General features: G+C 50.7%; 1 protein-coding gene across 6 annotated transcripts in view; it reads left to right on the top strand.

The window, feature by feature from the left end:
* Nucleotides 1–21,711, top strand: part of STAG2 (STAG2 cohesin complex component) — a 2,060,662-nt gene that overhangs the window by 1,262,535 nt on the left and 776,416 nt on the right. For all 6 annotated transcript variants that reach the window (XM_069612659.1, XM_069612661.1, XM_069612663.1 and 3 more), the window contains exons 23-24: nt 3,893–3,980; nt 4,065–4,145. In XM_069612659.1, coding sequence (XP_069468760.1) covers nt 3,893–3,980; nt 4,065–4,145 — 169 coding nt within the window. The remainder of the gene's footprint in view (nt 1–3,892; nt 3,981–4,064; nt 4,146–21,711) is intronic.

The following is a 21,711-nucleotide window of genomic DNA, read 5'->3' as shown; positions in this document are numbered from 1 at the left end:
GGTGTGCTGGACCTACAAAGAGAAAAGGTAAGTAAAGTCAATTTCACTTTACTATTCTTGGTAACTGTAGTTCACCCAAGAAAAGGTATTTAAACCTTATGAAAAATCTAAAGGATTTCTTTGTGACACTGCGCTGAAGGTGCTGTGTGTCGCCACTCAAAAAGTAGATGCCCATGGAGTTTGTCAGACTCCAAAAACAAAGAAAACCGATAATCCAAATCAGATCAAAATACATTAGAGAGAAAAAGGGATCACTCACTCAAGGATTAAAATTAAAAGTCCTAAAGTCCAGCAAAAAAGCTGGGGGTCTCGAAGGTTGACGGAAATTGGCACAGAAATTGGAATTCTCCCTTACATACTATTATTCAAAGAATACTCCAAAGTTGACTTGTATTATCTTACTCTTTCCAAAGTACTTAACTCACTTTTTGAATTATCACCTCTGCCTTAGTGTATATAATAAATGCCTATTAGTTATATAACTTAAGTGTATTGATGTTTTCTTGGTCAAAGTGTATGCTCTGAGTTCATTGTACCTTACTACAGCCCTCCTCCCTCATAGGACTAAGCCCGGCTACTCACCATTCCACCAAAACATTGTGTGGTTCAGGCTTAAACTAATAAGTGTAACCCTGTTCACCTAGGGAGATTGGTTTCAAGCAATCTTGATCGCCCCGGTTTGGGCGAGGAGAACATGGTACTCGGACCTCCTGGATTTGGACATCTGTCCACCTCTCCAGTTGCCATGACTGCTTTGTCTTTGTTCAAAAGGTTTCTGGATCCTTCTTTACAATCCTTGTTATGGCCCAATTGCTTAAGGGTCTTGTGAATAAGTTTCCACCTGTCCCATTTGTTCTCCCAGACTGGGACCTTAATCTGGTTCTCACTTTTCTCATGGTGGCTCCCTCTTGTTCCATGTGTTTACTAACTTTGAAAAGTACTTTTTTGGTGGCCATTACATCTACCATACAAGTCAGTGGCCCAGCCTGGCAACCACTCTCCCTGCTTCTTCAACAAGGTTTCTCTGAAAGTTCGACTGGGGTTCTTACCCAAAGTGGTCCCAGAGTTCCATCTGTTGATCTACCAGTTTTCTCCCCTCCTCTGCATCCCTCCAAAGAGAAGCGGTTTAATAGGCTAGATCCAAAAAGGGCTCTTATCTTTTATGTTGCGAGAACGAGAGTTTGGGAAGGCAGACCAACTGTTTGTAGCCTGCTCCATGTCAAGTAAGGGTTTGGCTGTCCCTAAGCAGACGATCGCTGGGTGGATCATGCCCTGAATTTCAGAATGCTAATAGAATTACAGACACAGGACAGACCTTTTTGTTTGGACATCTTAACACTGAACAGATTCATTAGTGGTAGGAGGTAGGATAATTCTCCTAGATTAGGGATGGTGAGGTATTTTCCAACCCCTATTTTTGTTAATAAAAGTTTCTAACTACGAACATGTCTCCTCTGTCTCTCATTCCTGGCTCCTCACATTTGAAAATCTGCCACCAAATAGTATGTCACCCACATCCAGGTACATGAGAGTACTGACACAAGACACAAAATAGGGTACTTGTCCCCTGATCCAGAGTGTCTTCTGGTCTCCCTGGCACATCTCTCTGTGGACATCACTTTGCCTCTTAATTATGTTTCAGATTAGGGTTCATTGGTATAAGTATATACAAGATGCTTGTTTAGGAGAATTCTCATAAATGTGCTAATTCCCTTCACCTTAGAGACCCCCAGCAACTTTGCTGGATTAAGAGGACTTGATTTTTTTTTTAACCTTGCTAGTGTGAGCCTTTTTCCCACTAGTATTTTGATGTGTGTTTTACTCTTGTGTTCTTTAATTATGGTGTTTCAAGATAACTCAATAGGCATCATCTTTTCACGTGTGTTAGACAGCACCCTCAGTGCAGTAACACAGGGAAACCTTTCTAGGCTCTCCCAAGGTTTACATACCTTCTCTGGGAAAGTTAAATTGACTTTACTAGTCTTTTTAAATTCGTAGACCCAGCACACACTATCTTACAATAGAGTGCTGGAGGGGTTACCTAGTATCCCCTGTGTCTAGAAACTCATGTAGCAGTCAAATGCTACCCTTTCCTATCGAAATGGCTGGTGGCAGTGGTTTTACAACGAACTACCATGATTTTGCCCAACCGCGAACACCGGTAGCTAAAAATCGCCAGAGCCATGTTTTTCAAGATGGCGCCTAAGCCCCCTTTGTTTTTTTGACATTTCTTCTTGGAAAGGTCCTTCTAGAGTTTGTCTCCGAGCGCCAAACTAGGTTTGGTCCCTTTTGTTTCTATGCCCTTGTCGGGCTTCAGGACTGAAGACTGCCTCTGGCGCCTGAGTATCTGGGGTGGGCAGGAAGGTGAGGGAGGTGCCCGAACCTCCCAATGCTTAGTCTCCTAGGAGACCCAAATGTACTCTGGCGTGATTGGCTGGCTGACTGTCCGGCAAGGACAGCCACCCTGCTGGGTGACTGACAGAGAACTGAATAGTGAGAAAACGGTTTAAAAGGCGATTTTCTTGGCTTGGAATATAGAGTTGACCACTGGAACTAAAGAACCGAAGACAAGCTTGAAGAGGGCGGCTGCTGCTGCAACTACTGGACCGTTGGTTTGCTCGATGGAGCCCTGCTGCAGGTCCGAATCGCCAAGTTCATCTCGACAGAGAAGCCCCTTCAAGCACAACTTCTTCCTTTGACTTGGTAGGACCAATCGACTCGTAATCCACCTGGATACGATTCTCGGAGCTGGTTAGGATTAACCAGTGAGAAGGACACCAGCTTGCATGCTTGAAAAACAGCAACCAGTGTTGAAGATTTGCCAAGTTGTCAGCTTTGTTACCCCTCCCCATGTAGTGCAGGAGTCCCCCCGACGTCCTCCCTCTTGTCCCCACGACTGAGGCTCAGGAACAGCGAGATCTGCAGAAACTGCCAGGAACGGAAGTCTTCAGCTGCATCTTTTTCTTCAATATAAGGTACTGTGAAAACCCGACCGAGACAACTTACCTCTCACTGCGAAAGTTTGTGGAACTTTGGCAACTTGCAGGCCTATTCAGCTTGTGACCCGACATACAAACCTTTCTTCCGTGAACTACTTCTAAGAACTGTGGCAAAGACTTTTCCGTTTTAAATACCAGAACTGATTTTACTTGTACAAGACACTAGCCTATTGACGTTGGCCTGCCTATTGCATTGAATCAACTCCTCTGGTGAACTCAAATTATTTGCACTGTTTTAAAGTAACTGTAATATTTGTTTTATCAATGTATGCCTTTTTGCTCCTACTTCAATGCTATTTGGCTCCAACTTCACGGGAGCGCAACTGCTTAGTAATCGGTATTGTAGTTTTTATTTTTATGTAATATTTGTTACCTCATTTGGTGAAAGCTTTATAAATTATTGTGCAATAAATGAATAAGTGTTTTACCAAGAAAGCTTGAGTAAAAGTGTCTATCTGAATAGTTGTCATTTTAGACCCTTGTGTAACACCCTTACAAGCTCACATTCCCTCTTGAGATTAGCCTGCTACACAGCTCGCTACTAAAAACTGTGCTGTACAGACTTATACTAATGTTTGGTTTTGCTTACACCTGTAGTCCTAGTTGTGTGTAGTGGTCCCAGATGGTACTGCATACAAACTTTGCCGAACAGTGATGGAAAAACTTGCAATAGTTGCAGTTTAGTACTTTAAACCTCACTCAAGTAATCTATTCTTCTGATGGCAATTAACAAGTTAGGAGAAATCAGAGTTTTATAAATTTACTAATGTTTACTTTCAGGGTATCTTTCTTAAAGTTGTTACCATGTGAAGCTACCTGAATCTAAATCCTTTTTTTTTTTTAAATGTGAATTTGCAGTAATTCTTTTTTGCCTAATTTTCTTTTGTTTGCAGCGCTCATGACCTATCACGATGGGATATGTTTGGCAGTAACTACAAGCTGTTGAAAATAGGCATTGAAAACGGTGACATGCCAGAACAGGTTTGTCCACAAGTTGGAGCACTCACTTTAGCATTCCTTGTTTAGTGTTGAATGTGATATCAATATTTGTTACTTTCTTTCCAGATTGTTACTCATGCTTTGCAGTGCACCCATTATGTTATACTTTGGCAATTAGCAAAAATTTCAGAAAGTGGGTCCACAAAGGTAAGTTTCATGTTAAACAATTTCACATGTATATAACACTTGTTATACTATTTCCAGTTTCACTTTATTCACATCAGTTGAACAATGCTAATGTAATTATCAACCTGCATATGACAGAATTTCCCTTGTCCCGCCTCTGATTACTATAAATTATAAAATATTTTGCAATACAGCGTTTTCTCTGAAATATAAACATGCAGTCTAAATTTGTCATTTCCTTTTGTTCTTCGCTTTGAATCTCACATAGCAAGATCATAGCACATAGTGTATATTTTCCATGAAACACAGTTTTCAGTCCTGCTCTTCAACATATCAGACGCTCCCGTGTTTTTGATATAACTGTTTGTTTTGGTGGCCATTCACATTTTCCCTATGTGGTCGACTGGCTCATTGGAACATGCTCCCAGGAATCTGTCTGTCCACCTGTCCCAAACTACCCATCTGCTGCCCTGCCTTTCTTCCCCTTAACTTAAAAAAATCCCAGGTCACCCCTTCCCAGATACTCTGGTTCATTGCAGTGGTTCTGGGTAAACATTCAGGTGGGGGAGCGGATGGGGGGAGGACGTTCTATCTGAGGGGCCATGTAACCAACTATGTCCAGATTGTAAGAATTGTACAGTCCTGAAACTGGGTTGTAGCCCTGCCTTTGTTAATCTTCTGGCTGTCATGTGAACCTCGATCATTCTAGCTACAGAGGCCCGGTGGCATATGTTGGGCAAGAATGAATGTAGTAACCCTGTGGGAGACTACTCCAGCCTTGTCCTCTTGGCAATAGGTAACCCAACCTTTGGTATAGGCCTGTACTTAAACAGGTTGGTAGAGTGACTGAGCAGCCAGGCTCATCTCAAGAGGGGGTTAATGTGAGCTGTAGAAGTGTGGCATAGAGATTAACAGTGACAAGTATTCAAATAACACTTATACTCAAGGTTTCTTATTAAAATAATTATTTATTAATTTAAGTCAGTTTAAAAGTAAGCCTTCTTTAAAAAGGGCAATATGCAACAATAAAACGCACTTCAAAAATACACTCCTTCGGTTTCAGTTAAGTAGATACCCTTTTGGTATGTGTCGCACACATTTCCTACACCCTGAGGTGACTTCAATAGCTAGGACACTGTGGACATCAATATATCACATTAACACTTAATGCAATACTGGAGTTATATGAAAAAAGGAAAAGGTTAGTGACAAAGGTTAACAAGTTCTCAGAACAGGTAAGTACTTTAGAATCCCCCAGTGAAGTATAGGTTAACCCTTTCCCAGCAATAAAAGTAACTTCCCCAGCATGGGGTCTGGCATGGATTCACATGCTCATGAATATTCCCTGTCAAGCTGGGAATCCTCGGTAAAAGAAAAAATCAGTTTCGTTTCTGAACTGTCTTTCTCCTAATAACCAATCACTGGTCTCTGGGTCATACTGCCCCCAGCCAATGACTGCCCTCTACCTAAGCCCCTTCTCAGGCAGCCATCTTCAGATTTTTACCGCACGCTCAAGTGTTGGGAATCCTCGTGCTTGGCTCTCGAGCTTTTAATGCGTATTGCATTTTTTGAAATTTTTTTTGTCAAATCGAACCTCAACCTCCACCGATTCTTCTTCTGATTAACGGGGACCAGTTTCAGAAAGGACTACACCCCTCAAGGATGAATTTTCATCGAATTTCACTTCTTGGAGGATTCCAGAAGGTCTTTGAGGCCTACCCCACGTGGACATGGCCAAACACAGACTCAACGCCGGTTGGATCCAAGTTATTTAGGATCTGCCCAGGATGTGGACTACAGAACGTCTTTAAGGAGGATGAGCACTCCCAGTTCCTCTACTGCCTGCACGCCGACAAGTCACATGTGGAGGAGGACTGTGCGTTCTGCAAGGACATGTCCGCCCGCACCATGAAGGACCGTCGCAAATGGCTTGCTGACTGGCAAGAGGTGAAAAGCCTTGCGGGAGTTGAGCCCCAGAAGTCTGAGCAGTCTTCTAAGACCTTTGAGGGCTCTCCAGCGACAGGGGCCCAACATAAGGCAAAGCACTGCGAGTCTGCGGGCACCGGCAGCATCACCGACAGTCAACCACGAGCCAACGCTCCAGCTCGACTAAAAGGAAGTCGGAAAACCCGGGTAAGCTTCGGCAGAAGCCCCGGTCGACCCCGACGGAGAAAGCCAAGGGGGAGCGAGGCGGTGACCCTCACCCCGCAGTGAAGGCCTCAGACGCACCAAAGGTCATGAAGGCGAAACCTGCAGAGGCGGCCCAGGTGGAGATCACCTCAAAGCCAAGCGTTTCCCTGCCCTCCCGGAATGAATAGTCTTTCCTGCCCATCAAAAAGACCCCTGTGAAACCCCTGGCAGAGAAGAGGGTTTGGGGTGCAATAGTCGTAATGCACTTAGTTATCTCCTCCGAGGATGAGCTTGCGGGCTTCAAGTCAGTCTTGGACAAGAGATTAGTCGAGGTCAGGTCCTACGGGATGGACCCTGACGAGGCGGACGTGGAGAGCGACGGAGGAGCCAACGAGGAACGGCAGAACGGCGAGGAACCGGACACCACGCCGCTGCTGACGCACCCGTCGCAACCACCGATGGAAATGTTGGAGGACATCTTGCTGGCCCTGCACACCCTGTGTTCAGAAATAAGAACAAGGATGCCTTTGCCTCCGGCTGACGATCCAGCGGGGCCTGGACCGTTGGGAAGCCATTCAACCAAGTGGAGGAGAGTCCATCAGCCCCCACCCTTCCATCCTTCACCTCCATCCCCTCCTCCGAGGGACGAGACGGAGACGACGGGGACGGACGACGGCGGCGATGGGGCAGATCTCGCGTCGTCCCCACCCCGAGCTTCTCTTCCCGACTAAATTGGCTCATTTCACACCATGATCGCTAGGGCCTCTGAGCTTTTGCAGCTATGCCCCGAGGAGCAGGAGGGTGATTCCTTTATCAGCAAAGTGGAAGACCGTGCTCTCGGTCCCGCTGTTGGACGACATCTGGGACGAGGGGCTGGCCCTCCTGAAGAACCCAGCCTCGGCCCTGGCGAAGAGAGACCGGTACGAGAAAAAGTACTGGGTCCCAGATTCAGCATCAATGTGCCTCAGAGCGCAGCCGTCACCGGACTTGGTGGTCTCCTCGGCTGCCTAGAAGAAATCAGCTGGAATGACGGCGTCGATTTCCACTTCCCTGCCGGACGGCGAGGGGAAGAAGCTGGATACCACGGGACATCAGGTCATTTCGTCAGTGGCGACGACCATTAAGGTGGCCAACGCTCTCGCTAATGTGGTTTAATATCGCCCCCCTCCTGGGCTTCCTCCCAGACAAGAGGGCAGAGGCCCTGGAAATCTTACAGGAAGGTGAGGTGGCCACAGACATCGCCGACACCGGCTTCTGTCAGATGGGCAACAGCATTTGCCTTCGCCGGCGCAGCTTGCTCAGGGCCACCGACTTCCGTCAGGACGTTCAGATGAGGGTACTGGACATGCCCTTCGACGGGAACAATTTGTTCGGCAAGGCAGTAGACGAGTCGCTGCAGGCCATCAAGGCGGACACCGAGACGGTCCGTCCCTTGGGCACGCTCCATCAACAACGGCCGTCCTTTCGGGGCTCCGGAGGCAAGTCGCTTCCAAAGGATTTGTCGCTGAGGGGGCAAGGCCTCGGCTAAGCAGGACTGAACCGGCCGTGACGTCGGGCCCCCACTGAGCACCCCGGTGGGAGGCCGGCTGGCGAAATTCATCAGCATGTGGGAATCCATCTCCATCTCCAGCGACCATTGGGTGCTGGACGCCCTTGCCCACGGACACACTTTGGAGTCCCAAAGGAGGTGCCCAGACCTTCCACCGGTGGTAAGGAAGGAAAATCATATCCCACAACTACTTCTGGAGGTACGAGCGATGCTGGCTAAGGGCACGATAGAGGCTTTGGAGTATACTCGCGGTACTTCCTCGTCAGAAAGAAGACCGGCCTCTCGCGGCCTATCCTGGACCTCCACCGCCTCAACAGGTACATTAAATCCCAAAAATTCCGGATGGTCACCCTTCAGCACGTGCTGGGACAGCTGGAAGAAGGGGACTTCCTGTCGTCGCTTCACCTGGAAGATGCATACTTCCACATCCCCATACACAAAGGACATCAGAAGTTTCTACGCTTCGTGGTCCAGGGGCGTCATCAGTTCAGGGCACTGCCCTTTGGTTTGAAGTCGGCACCAAGGGTCTTCACCAAGTGCCTGGCATTGGTGGCGGCGTGGCTGCCCCTGCAGGGGATCCACGTCTACCCCCATCTGGACGATTGGCTCATCCAAGCGAAGTCAAGGGAACTCGCCGTCGACCACACGGCGAGGACCGTTGGCCTGCTCACGGAACTGGGGTTCTCGATTAACTTTGCGAAGTCCTGCTTGGTGCCATCGCAGGACGCCCTGTTCCTAGGGGCCAGGCTCAACACGGTGGCGCGGCTGGCTTCACCGTTGGAGGATAGGATAAAGGCCCTCCTGGCCAAGGTACAACGGCTGTTGACCATGGAAGTTGCCAGGGTGAGGTCCATCAAGTCCCTGCTCTGCATGATGTCTTCATGCATCTACCTCGTGTGACTGTGCAGGATGCGGATGCGGCCGCTGCAGGAGTTCCTCGACGCCCGGTAGATACAAGTGGCGGGAAGCTTCGAAGACAAGATCTCCCTCAACTCTACTTTCCGTCAAGCTATCCAGTGGTGGGGCACCCGCGCGCACCTCGCAGGGCATGGACTTCCAGACCCCAGCGCGTCAGGAGAGAGTGACGAGAGACGCCTCCCTAGAGGGATGGGGCACGCACACTGGAGATCTCCACGCAAGAGGCCTTTGGCTCCCGGAGGAGAGGTCACTGCACAGGAGCTTTGGGCCGTGTTCTGGGCGCTCAGGTTCTTCCTTCCGTCCCTCAAGGGCAAAGTGGTAAGGGTCTTCACCGACAACATCACCACAATGTTCTACATCTGGAAGCAGGGGGGCACCAGATCCCCAGCTCTCTCCAAGGAAGCACAGGGTCTGTGCACTGGGCCGTCGCCCAGGGGATGTTCCGGGTACCTTTTCACCTGGCAGGAGTAAAGAACACTGTTGCCAACTCACTCAGCAGGGAGCTGCGCTCCTGCCACGGATGGGAGCTTCGGCAAGATCAAGTAGATCTCCTATTTCGATGATGGGGCAGGCCCCAGATCGTTCTGTTCGCGTCAGCGATGAACACCAAGTGCCGGAGGTTCGCCAGCAGATTTCCCCAGCCTGGGAGCATGGGGGGATGGATGTGTTCTCCTTCTCCTGGAATGGCCTGTTCCTCTATGCGTTCCCTCCGTTGCTCCTGTGATTCATCAGTCAACTCAGACGGTCCCGGTGCAGGATGATCCTCAACGCACCAGCGTGGCAGAGGCAGATATTGTTCCCGGACCTTCTGGACATGTCAGCGTCCCCTCCAGTCAAGCTGCCGATGGACGTGGATCTTCTCGCCAGGGAAGGAGGCGCGATCCTGCATCACGACCCAGGATCGCTGAACCTGCAGGCCTGTCACCTGCAGCCCTAGAGGTTGGAGGCTGCGATATCCCGGCGGACTGCAAGGAGGTGCTTGCCAAGGCCAGGGCTTACTCGACTCTCAAGTGCTATGGACACAAATGCAAGAGGTTCTCTGTCTGGTGCTGTGCACAGAAGATCAACCCTCTACGGATTACGGCCCCTCAAGTGCTGCCGTACTTGCTGTCGCTGGCCAGGGCAGGGCTGGCACATGCCTCCATCAAAATTCATCTGGCGGCTATCTCCCACTACACCAGAACTCTGGGGCGGTCGTTGCTGTGGTCCCACCTCCTGGTGAAGGAGTTCATGAAAGGACTGTTCTCCAGCATGGGGTCTGGCATGGATTCACATGCTCATGAATATTCCCCGTCGTCAGGCTGGGAATCCTCGGTAAAGAAAAAACCAGTATCAGTTTCGTTTCTGATCTGTCTTTCGTAGTAGTAACCAATCACTGGTCTCTGCGTCATACTGACCACAGCCAATGACTGCCCTCTACCTAAGCACCGCCTCTGGCAGCCACCTTCAGATTTTTACCGCACGTTCATGTGTTGGGATCCTCGTGCTATTGCTCTCGAGCGTTAGTGCTATTTTTTCACGTTTTTTGCTCAAAAACTTTGTTTTTTCGGTCAAAAGAGCCTCAAGCTCCACCGACTCTCCATCCGACCAACGGGGACCCGTGTCGGATTCGTCTGCGCCCCTCAAGGGTGAAGATTTCGTCGAGCTACGCTTTTTGGAGGACTCCAGAAGCTTCTCAGGCCCGGACATGGCCCAGGAGAAGGGAAGCTCGACGCCCGGAAAGCTGTTCAGGGTCTGCCCTGGATGCCAGCTGCAGAACGTCTTTAAGGAGGACGAACACTCCTTTTGTCTCTACTGCTTACATGAGGACAAGACGCACGTGGAGAAGGACTGTGCGTTTTGCGGCAATATGTCGGAGCGGACCATGAAGGACCGCCATCAACGTCTCGCCAACTGGCTGGAAGGGAAGAGCCCGTCCGGCGAGAAGAAGAGGAAGAAATCCGAGCGGTCTTCTAAGACCTTTGAGGACGCCCCGGCGACGGGGGTCCAACACAAGGCCAAGCACAGCGAGTCCGCTGGCACCGGGAGCGCCGAACGGTCGGGCTCTACGGGCGCCAGGCAGGGCGCACCCTCCCCGGCACCTTCAGCCACGAGCCAACGCTCTGGGTCGGGTAAGAGGAAGGGCGAGCACCCGGCAAAGCTCCTGGAGAGGCCCCGGTCGAGCTCGAAGGCCCCATCGTAGGGGGAGCGAGGCAGTGTCCCCCCCTCAAGGATAAGGCGGTGAGCGCACCTAAGGTGGTGAAGGCCTTAATCCATCCGGCCAAGCCCTCTATCGATACTGTCGCGGCGACCCTGGCTCAGCCTGTGGAGGCTACACCAGTGGTGGCGACCTCGGGGCTCAGTCTCCCTGCCACCTCGGAGGGAGTCCTCTTTTGTGCCCATCGATAGGACCCCCGTGAAATCCCCGGCGGGGAAGAAAAAGAGGGGGCAGGGCGTCGTCGTAGATTCGGCTTCAACCTCGGAGGAAGAGCTGATCGAGGTCTTAAGCCACGGCCTTGGCGTGGAAGAAGACCGGCCCGTCGGTATGGATCCCGACGCAGGTGACGACGACATCGTCGAGGGTGCCGACGGGGCCCCTGATCGCCCGTCGGATTCCCCTCTGCCAGCGCCGCAAGACAACTCGACGGCCATTTTGTTGGCTATACAGTCCTTATGCTCAGAGATAAGGACGAGACTACCGTTGCCGACGGAGGAACCTCTCCCGTCGGGGGATCCTGAACCGGGACCTTCTGGTGTTCTCCCGCCCAAGAAAAGGAGGATTCACCCTCCACCTCCTTTTCAGCCGTCGCGCACCGTCCAGCCCTCCTCCCCGTCCACCCGAGGGGATGATACGGGACTGACACGGCAGCGACGGGTACGGACGACGAGGTATACGACGAGGATCTACCGTCGTCACCTCCCACCAGGGCTTCTCCGCCCGACCAGATTGGTTCGTTCCACTCCATGATCACCAGGGCATCCGAGCTTTTCCAACTCTGCCCTGAGGAGAAGAAAAAGGAAGGATTCCTTTATCAACGGCGCGAGGCCAAGAGGAAGACGGTCCTCGCGGTGCCTCTACTGGACGACATTTGGGATGAGGGCCTCACCCTCCTCAAGAACCCTTCCACTACGCCAGCTAGAAGAGACCGGTACGAGAAGAAGTACCGGGTCCCGGACGCGGCCCCCCTGTGCCTCCGGGCGCAGCCCACCCCGGACTCGTCGTCTCCGCGGCGGCCAGGAAGAAAGCGGGGGGGGGGGGGGTGCGGCCTCCACATCGACTTCCCCACCGGACACTATGGGACGCAGGGTCATCTCGTCTGCAGCGACGACGATTAAAGCGGCCAACGCCTTGGCTATCGTGGCCCGCTACGACAGGGAGCTATGGTACAAACTGGCTCCCCTGCTGGACTTCCTACCGGACGACAAGAGGGCGGATGCCCTGGAGATCCTACAGGAAGGTGAGGTGGCGTCGGACCACGCCATCACTATTGCGACGGACATCGCCGACACTGGGTTTCGCCAGTTGGGCAACGGCGTGTGCCTTAGGCGGCGTGGATGGCTCAAGGCTACGGACTTCCGTCAAGACGTACAGACCAGAGTCCTGGACATGCCGTTCGATGGGAACAACCTGTTTGGGAAAACATTGGACGATTCCCTTCAGGCCGTTAAAGCGGACACTGAGACGGCCCGGGCCCTTGGGGTTCTGCAGCAATGACGGACGCCCTTTCGTAGCAGCGGAGGCAAGGGCGCCGCCAAAGGTTCCGGCGGCAGTTTCTCCACCTACCGCCAAGCGGCCCGCTCGTCGTCTCAGGAGGCCTACAGAGGACGAGGCAAGTCTGGCGGACCCCGCCGTCGTCGCCAAGGAGGTCAAGGCGGCAAAGCCTCGTCGAAACAGGATTGAACCGACCGTGGGGTCGGGCCCCCACCGATGCACCCCGGTGGGAGGCCGGCTGGCGAGCTTAGTCAGCGTGTGGGAGTCCATCTCCACCGACCGTTGGGTGCTGGACGCCTTAGCCCGGGGCCACGCGCTCGAGTTTCAAAGAAGGTGCCCGCGCGTCCCCCCCGTGGCCAGGAAAGAGCTTCACGTCCCTCAGCTTCTCCTGGAGGTAAGGGCGATGCTCAGGAAGGGCGCCATCGAACTCGTCCCAAAGAGGCTTCGGGGCTCCGGAGTTTACTCGAGATACTTCCTCGTGAAGAAGAAGACTGGAAGATGGCGCCCCATCCTAGACCTGTGACGTCTGAACAAATTCATCAAGGCGCAGAAGTTCCAGATGGTCACCCTCCAGCACGTCCTGGGTCAGCTGGAGGCAGGAGACTTCCTGTCGTAGTTGGATTTGGAGGATGCCTACTTCCATATTCCCATCCTAAAGGGGCACCGAAAATTCCTCAGGTTTGTGGTCCAAGGGCGTCACTACCAGTTCAAAGCCCTCCCCTTCGGACTACGGTCGGCACCCAGGGTATTCACCAAGTGCCTTGCACCGGTGGCGGCGCAGCTGCGCCGCGAGGGGATCCACGTCTACCCCTACCTGGACGACTGGCTCATCCGAGCCAAGACGAGGGAGCTCGCCGTGGAGCACACGGCAAGGACCGTCCAACTTCTCACGGACCTGGGATTCTCCGTGAACTACGCCAAGTCCCACCTGGTACCCGCGCAAAACGCACTGTTTCTGGGAGCGAAGCTCGACAGTGTCCCTTCTGGCCTCCCTGTCGGAGGAAAGGACCAGGTCCATCCTGGGCAAGGTACAGCGGATGTTGGTTTCCGACGCGGCCAAGGTGAGGTCCATCAAGTCCCTCCTCGGAATGTCTTCTTGCATCTACCTCATTCCCATGTGCAGGCTCCGGATGCGCCCGTTGCAGGAGTTCCTGGACGCGCGCTGGATCCAAACGACGGGCGGCTTCGAGGAGAGGATCACACTCGACGAGAGTTTCCGCCGAGCGGTCCGGTGGTGGGGCACCCGCGCACATCTGACGGCGGGCATGGACTTCCAGACCCCAGACCACCAGGAGACAGTGACCACGGATGCCTCCCTGGAAGGGTGGGGAGCGCACACCGAAAATCTGCACGTGAGAGGCCTTTGGCTCCCGACGGAGAAGTCCCTCCATATCCAAGTCCTGGGGTTCCGTGCAGTGTTCTGGGCCCTCAGGTCCTTCCTTCCGTCCCTCAAGGGCAAGGTGGTGAGGATCTTCACCGACAACACCACCACCATGTTCTACATCAGGAAACGGGGCGGAACCAGGTCCCCAGCACTGTCCAAGGAGGCGCAGGACCTGTGGCATTGGGCCGTCGCCCAAAGAATGTTTCTGGTGCTGTTTCATCTGGCAGGGATAAAAAACACCATCGCCGACTCACTCAGCAGGGAGCTGCGCTCGTGCCACGAGTGGGAACTACGGCAGGATCTAGTGGATCGCCTCTTCCGACGGTGGGGCACACCCCAGATCGACCTGTTCGCGATGGCGACGAACTCCAAGTGCCGGAGGTTCGCCAGCAGGTTTCCCCAGGCGAGGAGCATGGGCGATGCTTTCTCGTTCCCCTGGGAGGGCCTGTTCCTCTACGCGTTCCCTCCTTTGCCACTGCTAATCCGGCTCGTCAACCAGCTCAAGAGGTCACGGTGCAGGATGATCCTCGTCGCACCTGCGTGGCCGAGGCAGATATGGTTCCCGGACCTTCTGGACTTGTCAACGTCCCCGCCAATCAAGCTGCCGGTGGACGCGGATCTACTCTCCAGGGAAGGAGGCGCCATCCTCCACCACGACCCGAAATCGCTGAACTTGCAGGCCTGGCTCCTGCAGCGCTAGAGTTTGGAGGATACGACATACCGGCCGACTGCAGAGAGGTTCTTGCAAAGGCCAGGGCGTCCTCGACTCTTAAATGCTACGGACACAAATGGAAGAGGTTCTCTGTCTGGTGCCACGCACAGAAGATTAACCCTCTACGGATTACGGCTCCCCGGATACTGCCGTACCTGCTGACGCTGGCCAAAGCTGGACTGGCACACGCGTCCATCAAGATTCATCTTGCTGCGATCTCCCGATACACCAGAACCACGGGGCGGACGTCCTTGTGGTCTCATCGTCTGGTGAAAGAGTTCATGAAGGGACTGTTCAGATCGTTCCCGCCGGTGAAGGCTCCAGCCCCGGCGTGGGAGCTCAACGTGGTGCTGACCAAGCTCATGGGACCTCCGTTCGAGCCTCTGCACTCGGCCCCGTTGAAGTTTCTGTCGTGGAAAACAGCGTTTCTTGTGGCCATCACCTCCGCACGACGGGTGGGAGAGATCCAGGCCCTTTCCTGCAAGGCCCCGTACTTGACTTTTCACGACACGAGGGTAGTGCTCAGGACGCACCCATCCTTCATGCCCAAGGTACCGTCGGACTTCCATCTCAACGAACCCTTGGTGTTGCCTGTGTTCTTCCCGTCGCCTTCGTCGCCGGCTGAGAGGACTTTGCACTTGCTGGATGTGGCTAGAGCGCTGAAGTTCTACGTGGACCGCACGAAGTGTTTTCGGAAGACGTCACAACTCTTTGTGAACTTTGGACTTGTCAATCAGGGGAAGGCTCTCTCGAAGGCTTCCATTTCCAGATGGCTCTCCGGTTGTATCATGTACTGTCATCGGTTGGCAAACCGACCGCTGCCTGGCCGTCCGAGAGCCCATTCCACCAGAGCGATCGCAGCTACCACGGCGTTCCTTTCTGGTGTGCCCCTGCTGGACATATGTAGGGCTGCTAAGTGGAGGTCGACGCACACCTTCACGAAATTCTACTGCGTCGATCGGGATTCCAGGGAGGAGTCCAGGGTCGGCCAAGCAGTGCTGCGCAACCTGTTCGCCTGAGGTGAGCCTGGTGAGGAGGTAAGATGCTTAATGTTGAGTTTGATGTAATGCTTAATGTTGAGCCTTTGCCACCTCCCGTGGTTGTGCATGTGTGTACTGCTATGTATTCTTTATTCATTAGAATGTGAATCCATGCCAGACCCCATGCTGGAGAAGGAACAAGTTACTTACCTGTAACTGTTGTTCTCCAGCATGGGTCTGGCATGGATTCACATGCGAACCCTCCCACCTACCCCTCTGCGGCTCTTCACTTGGTCATACTGCCACTTCACGTGCTTCCAAATCTGAAGATGGCTGCCAGAGGCGGTGCTTAGGTAGAGGGTAGTCATTGGCTGTGGTCAGTATGACGCAGAGACCAGTGATTGGTTACTACTACGAAAGACAGATCAGAAACGAAACTGATACTGTTTTTTCTTTACCGAGGATTCCCAGCCTGACGACGGGGAATATTCATGAGCATGTGAATCCATGCCAGACCCATGCTGGAGAACAACAGTTACAGGTAAGTAACTTGTTCTTTCCGCTCGTTCCCGCCTGTGAAGGCTTCGTCCCTGGTGTGGGAGCTCAATGTGGTGCTGACCAGGCTCATGGGCCTGCCATTTGAGCCTTTGCATTCAGCTCTGCTGAAATTTCTATCGTGGAAGACAGTGTTTCTTGTGGCCATCACCTCTGCACGACGAGTGGGAGAGATCCAGGCCCTCTCCTGTAAGCCCACCGTACCTGACATTCCACGAGAAGAGGGTAATGCTGAAGACGCACTCCTCATTCATGCCCAATTTGCCGTCGGACTTCCATCTCAACGACCCCTTGGTGTTGCCTGTTTTCCTCCCGTCGCGATTGTTGCTGGCTGAAAGGACTTTGCACTCGCTGGATGTAGATAGAGCACTGAAGCTTTACGTGAACTGTACAATGAGTTTTCGGAAGACATCACAGCTGTTTGTGAACTTTTGCCCTGTGAACCAAGGGAAGGCCCTCTCCAAGGCTTCCATTTGCAGATGGCTTTCCGGCTGCTTCATGCACTGTCACCGGTTGGCAAACCGACCGTTGCCTGGCCGTCTGAGAGTCCACTCGACCAGAGGGATTGCTGCAACTACGGCGTTCCTGTCTGGCGTGCCCCTGCTGGACATCTGCAGGGCTGCTACGTAGAGGTCGACGCACACCTTCACGAAATTCTACTGCGTCGACCGGGATTCCAGGGAGGAGTCGAGAGTCAGCCAAGCAGTGCTGCGCAACCTGTTCGCTTGAAGGTGGGCCCGGTGAGGAGGTAAGAGAGGCTTAATGTTGAGCCTTCCCACCTCCCTTGGTTGTGCATGTGTGTACTGCTATGTATTCATGAGCATGTGAATCCATGCCAGACCCCTTGCTGGAGAAGGAACACGTTTACTTACCTGTAACTGTTGTTCTCCAGCATGTGTCTGGCATGAATTCACATTGCAAACCCTCCCGCCTACCCCTCTGCAGCTCTTCTACTGCCACTTTACGTGCTACCAAATCTGAAGATGGCTGCCTGAGGAAGGGCTTATGTAGAGGGCATTCATTGGCTGGAGGCAGTATGGCCCAGAGACCAGTGATTGGTTATTAGAAGGAAGACAATTCAGAAACGAAACTCAAACTGGTTTTTGCTTTTACAGAGGATTCCCAGCCTGATGATGGGGAATATTCATGAGCATGTGAACAAAGGCTTGCACAAGATTTTATGTAGTAACCCTGTGGGATACTATACCAGCCTTGTCCTATTGACAATAGGTAACAGAACCTTTGGTGTAGGCCTGCACTACACAAGTTGATAGTGTGACTGAGCAGCCAGGCTCATCTCAAGAGAGGTCAATATGAGCTGTAGGGTTGTAACATACTTTTGCAGTGACCAGTATCCAAATAACACTTATACTCAAGCTTTCTTGATTAAACAATTATTTAAGTCAGTTTTGAATAAGCCTTCTTTAGAAGGGAGCAAATATGTAACTGTTAAGGATACCAATTGGGTGTCACACACCTGACCAGGACACTTAGTCTTATCCTGTGATGTGGCGCTCAATAGGAATGCTTTTTCTTTAATTCCAATAAATTCAAATTGAGCTGATACCCTACTCGCCTCACGCCCCCTTTTACAAATACACCAGGTCACAATGGACCATGAACATGCTGGTTGGTGAAAATACAATATTTATTATTTTTAAAATTCACAAAAATCACACACATTTTAATATTTGGCAGCTATCACAAATGGGGTGATAATTACAATAAAGACTACTGGACTGCACTCGGTTAACCTTATACCTGAACATATCCAAAGCACAATTGAATAGGAGCACTTTTTGAATTAGGATAGATTGCACTCAAGTTAAGGTTTCCCCCTGCAATGTTCCCTCAACCCACAAATAATCAAAGTCTGGATAGAAAGAAGCAGCAGGTAGTCAGGGATAAGAGGCAGCAAACGGAATCGGCAAACAGAATCAAAATCTGACCTTCCCTCAGAAAAAGAAAGGGAAAAAAAACCTTTTGCAATCGCATAAAATGACATTCGGAAATTGACAATTAATGTGCGGTTAAATCTTTGAGGCAGATCCGATTTCTCACAAAGGCAGTAATGCATAAACACTAGCAATCACAAGGCAATGGATCCACAAAAGGCATACTATTCTAAAGCGAGTTGAAAGTTACAACATGTTGCTGCCGAATTCACACCTTAGAAAATTGCATTTGTTTTCAATTCCCATTTAAAATGACACAAACAAATTTTATGAAAAACGGGTGAAATACTTGGATTTTCAATGCGGTTTTTGGGCTTGGCGACATATGTATATCACAGGAATAATATAGAGGTGAACATAGGGCTTTAGGTTAAGAATTGAGAGAGATTTGGAAGGTAGAATGAGGTTTGTTTTGGGTAACATGAAACCATGAGAGAGAGAGGAAAGAATTGGCTGAGAAAAGAGCAGATTTGACTTAAATTAGGTTATCAAGACTATATTGATAAAGAGGGACACAGTAAGATCCAAGGTTTATTCGCAAAGTCAACCTCGTCACCCCAGGGTTCAACCTTATGGTGAAATTATTTTGAGTACTCAAAATATGACTAAGGATTTAAGATCTATGCAGGACAAATGAAATAGGAAAGTGGCACCAACGCTTGGAAATTCAATGACGGGGTGCATAGAGGATTTAAACAGTTGTTAACAAGTTACAAGGGTATGGATAGGATTGCTTGGAGAGTAGAATAAAGACAAAAGGGTCAGGATGAGGAGACTGTTTCTCTGTGATTGGGATTATACTCTGTCCAATTTTGAATCTGTAATGTTGGACAGGCAACAGGTTCTGGTCACAAAAGATTCTGCTCACCGGATAGCAGAGACTCCTGGCAAAAGACAGCTGGGCAAAGGTCTGGATACTAAAGGTCAGCCAGCATGCAGGTAGTGGCAAGAAGCAGGTCTGGTTTCAGAATGCTTCCCAAAAAAGGGTACCACAGTTTTTCCCTTTGGTAATGGGATTTTATTGGGTTTTTCAGGATCAATGGCCATGCTGGGATAGAATCAGCTATGCTTTGGCCTTGCTGGAGTAGGGTCAGCAATGCTTTGGCCTCCTGGGATAGGATCAGCAATGCTGTGGATTTTCAGTGGAAACTGGAATCGGGCAAATGTATGTAGCAGATCAGGAACGCAGGCAATTCAGGAAATTCAGGAAAGCGTCTCTGTAGTTCTGTCAACCACCCTGTATATAGCGCATGGTGACATTAAATAATTATAGGTGGATAGAACTGAACTAGGTACGCCCCCAAGAACCGGATAGGACAATCCATGTTGGTTGCCTCCTCTGGGAGGTAACTCAGTTTGAGGTTGCATTTTATCAGGTGAAAAGACTTCCCAAATACCTTTTTACCAAAAATTAACATGAACATAATTTACACATTAGTACAGTTGTGGCATTTTAACCAATTACATAGGCAGATTACATATTTTGTGCAGATCATGCCAGTCCAACTCTCCAGTTTGTGAGACTTTTTAGTCCGTTGAACAGTTTTGTTGTTTTAGTGAGAAATCTTCAGCCTAAAATTCTGTAACTTTATACATGTGTGTGGATTATCATTAGGCATGTAAGTATCACAATTTGCAATGGCATCATGGATACTTTCCTTGTAATACCCAATTCTCTGCCATTTCTATTCCCCAGGTGGCAGTGAAGTGTGACGTCTTAAATTAAAGCCCATAAAATCACATTTAAACTGTTAAATGTTCACATTTTTGCAAGGTCCTGTTGCAAAGATAAGTCTTACTAGTTTTATTAATAACAGTCTTTAGAAGCAAATGGGCGGGCCTTTGTCCTTCACTGGACCATTTTTTTTTTCTCTTCTGCTACCACCGTCACCTCCCACAGAGGGAGGATGGGGGTTTCCCAGCTTGATCGAAGGTTTATTGCCCGTTATCCACTTTGCACATCGTGTTCCGGAAATCCTATTGTCTCAGCCTGGAGCACAGACGAATGTCTGACGAGCGTGTGAACTTTCTGTCTTGGTCATTCCAAGTTTTTGAAGCTAGCAATTATCACTTTCGTGTTGTGGAAGTGTATGGTGGTTCCTTTTGGGGGAAACCTTAGCTTAGCCAGCAGGAAAAACCTGTTCTGTTGCTTGCAAACTTCAGCCAATGGCGCTTGGCAAAACGGTGCGGCCATCCCTTTGTCGCTGCAAAACGCAGTTTGGATGCAATGGTGCTCACAGGAGCCAGGGCAGCCATTTTGCTGGTTCTACTGAAGTGCAGCTTGGTGATGTAGGGAAGTACTGCTGAGTGGGTACATATATCCCACATAACACACAAATATACTTCAATAGATGCACACTCTGTTTCAATAAATCAGTAGATGCCTATTTGGTATGGCACACAGACACTTCCTACACCCTGAGGTGACTTAAATAACTAGGATACTGTCGGCATTGATATATCACTGGTACATTTAGAGCAATATTGAGTTTGGTGTCAAAAGGAAAAGGTTAGAAGAAGAAACAATGGTTAACAAGTTTCTCGAACAGGTAAGCACTTTTGAACCTCCCAATGCAATGTAGATTAACCCATTCCAAGCTACACAAGTAAAGAATCTGTGACTCTTTAGAAGGACAGATCAAAAGTCCGATGTTAGAAGAGTAGCACGGAGCCTGGACAGCCAATGTCAATTGAGCAAAGTCTAGGAGAGCTGAAGTTCTTCTTGCAGGTAAGTAAAAAGTCTTGCACAATGTTCTAGAGAGTTTTTGTTGAAAAATAAATCACTGTTGAGCCACAAGCTGGGGGAGGCATGTGATCAGCAAAGCTGCAGGCAACTCTGCGAGATGTAACAAAGGGAAGTCTCCACTGAGAGCTAGCAAGTTACACAGCAAGAGCGAAGTACCCCTTAGTTTACTGTATCTTAGGTCTGAAAAAATTGGTTCCAGCTGGCTTCTATTCCTGTGGTAGTATGGCAGATACTGTTGATCCTGGGCCTCAGTCGTGGGGCCAAGGGGGAGGACGTCTGGGGACTCCTGCACTATGATTCGAAGGACGGCTGCAGCAATGGGCAAACTTTATATCAGCAGCACTTTGCGGTTTCAGCTTCTAGCGAATAGCACCACCGCGGTTTTCGGATACCGTGTGGGCTTTCCTTGCTTCTGGGGTCTAGCACTCTGTTGAAGTGGCTCAGGCTTGGTTAGTCCTGCTTCGAGGGAGTCCAGAGGATCTTCCTGGAGTTCGGGTCTGACTAAAAAGGATGCACTCGATTGTGATGTTCCTCTCCCCGGGAATTGGTTCCTGCAGCAGCAATGGGAGTACAGCCAGCTTCGAGAAGATTTCCAGATGAGTTTGTCTTGGTCGATTGGTCCCACCATCCCAAGTGGAGAAGTCGTCCTTTGCAGGGCTTCTCTAGTTGAGGCCAATTCGGAGCTTCAGCAATGCAGCAGGGCTTCACCGGGCAAACCAATGGTCCAGGAGTTGCAGCAAGCATCTCTTCCAAGTTCTTCTTCGGATTCCTTCATCCAGTGGTCGACTCTGCCTAAAAGACTTTGCCTTTTATGAAGGTTTCTGTTACGCTCACCTGGACCCCACAGGGGTGTCGATCGGACCCGAACAGCTGCGGTCTCCGTCAACGTGATGCGTAGTGCAGAGATGACTGTCTGGACTGGCCCGCCTAGTCTTGTCTGCTGGACCCAAAGAAGTATTTTCCTGCA

Source organism: Ambystoma mexicanum, chromosome 5p (genome assembly GCF_040938575.1).
Source record: "Ambystoma mexicanum isolate Mex_15411 chromosome 5p, UKY_AmexF1_1, whole genome shotgun sequence".
Classification (NCBI taxonomy): Eukaryota; Metazoa; Chordata; class Amphibia; order Caudata; family Ambystomatidae; genus Ambystoma; species Ambystoma mexicanum.
This window is presented reverse-complemented; position numbering and strand designations above follow the sequence as displayed.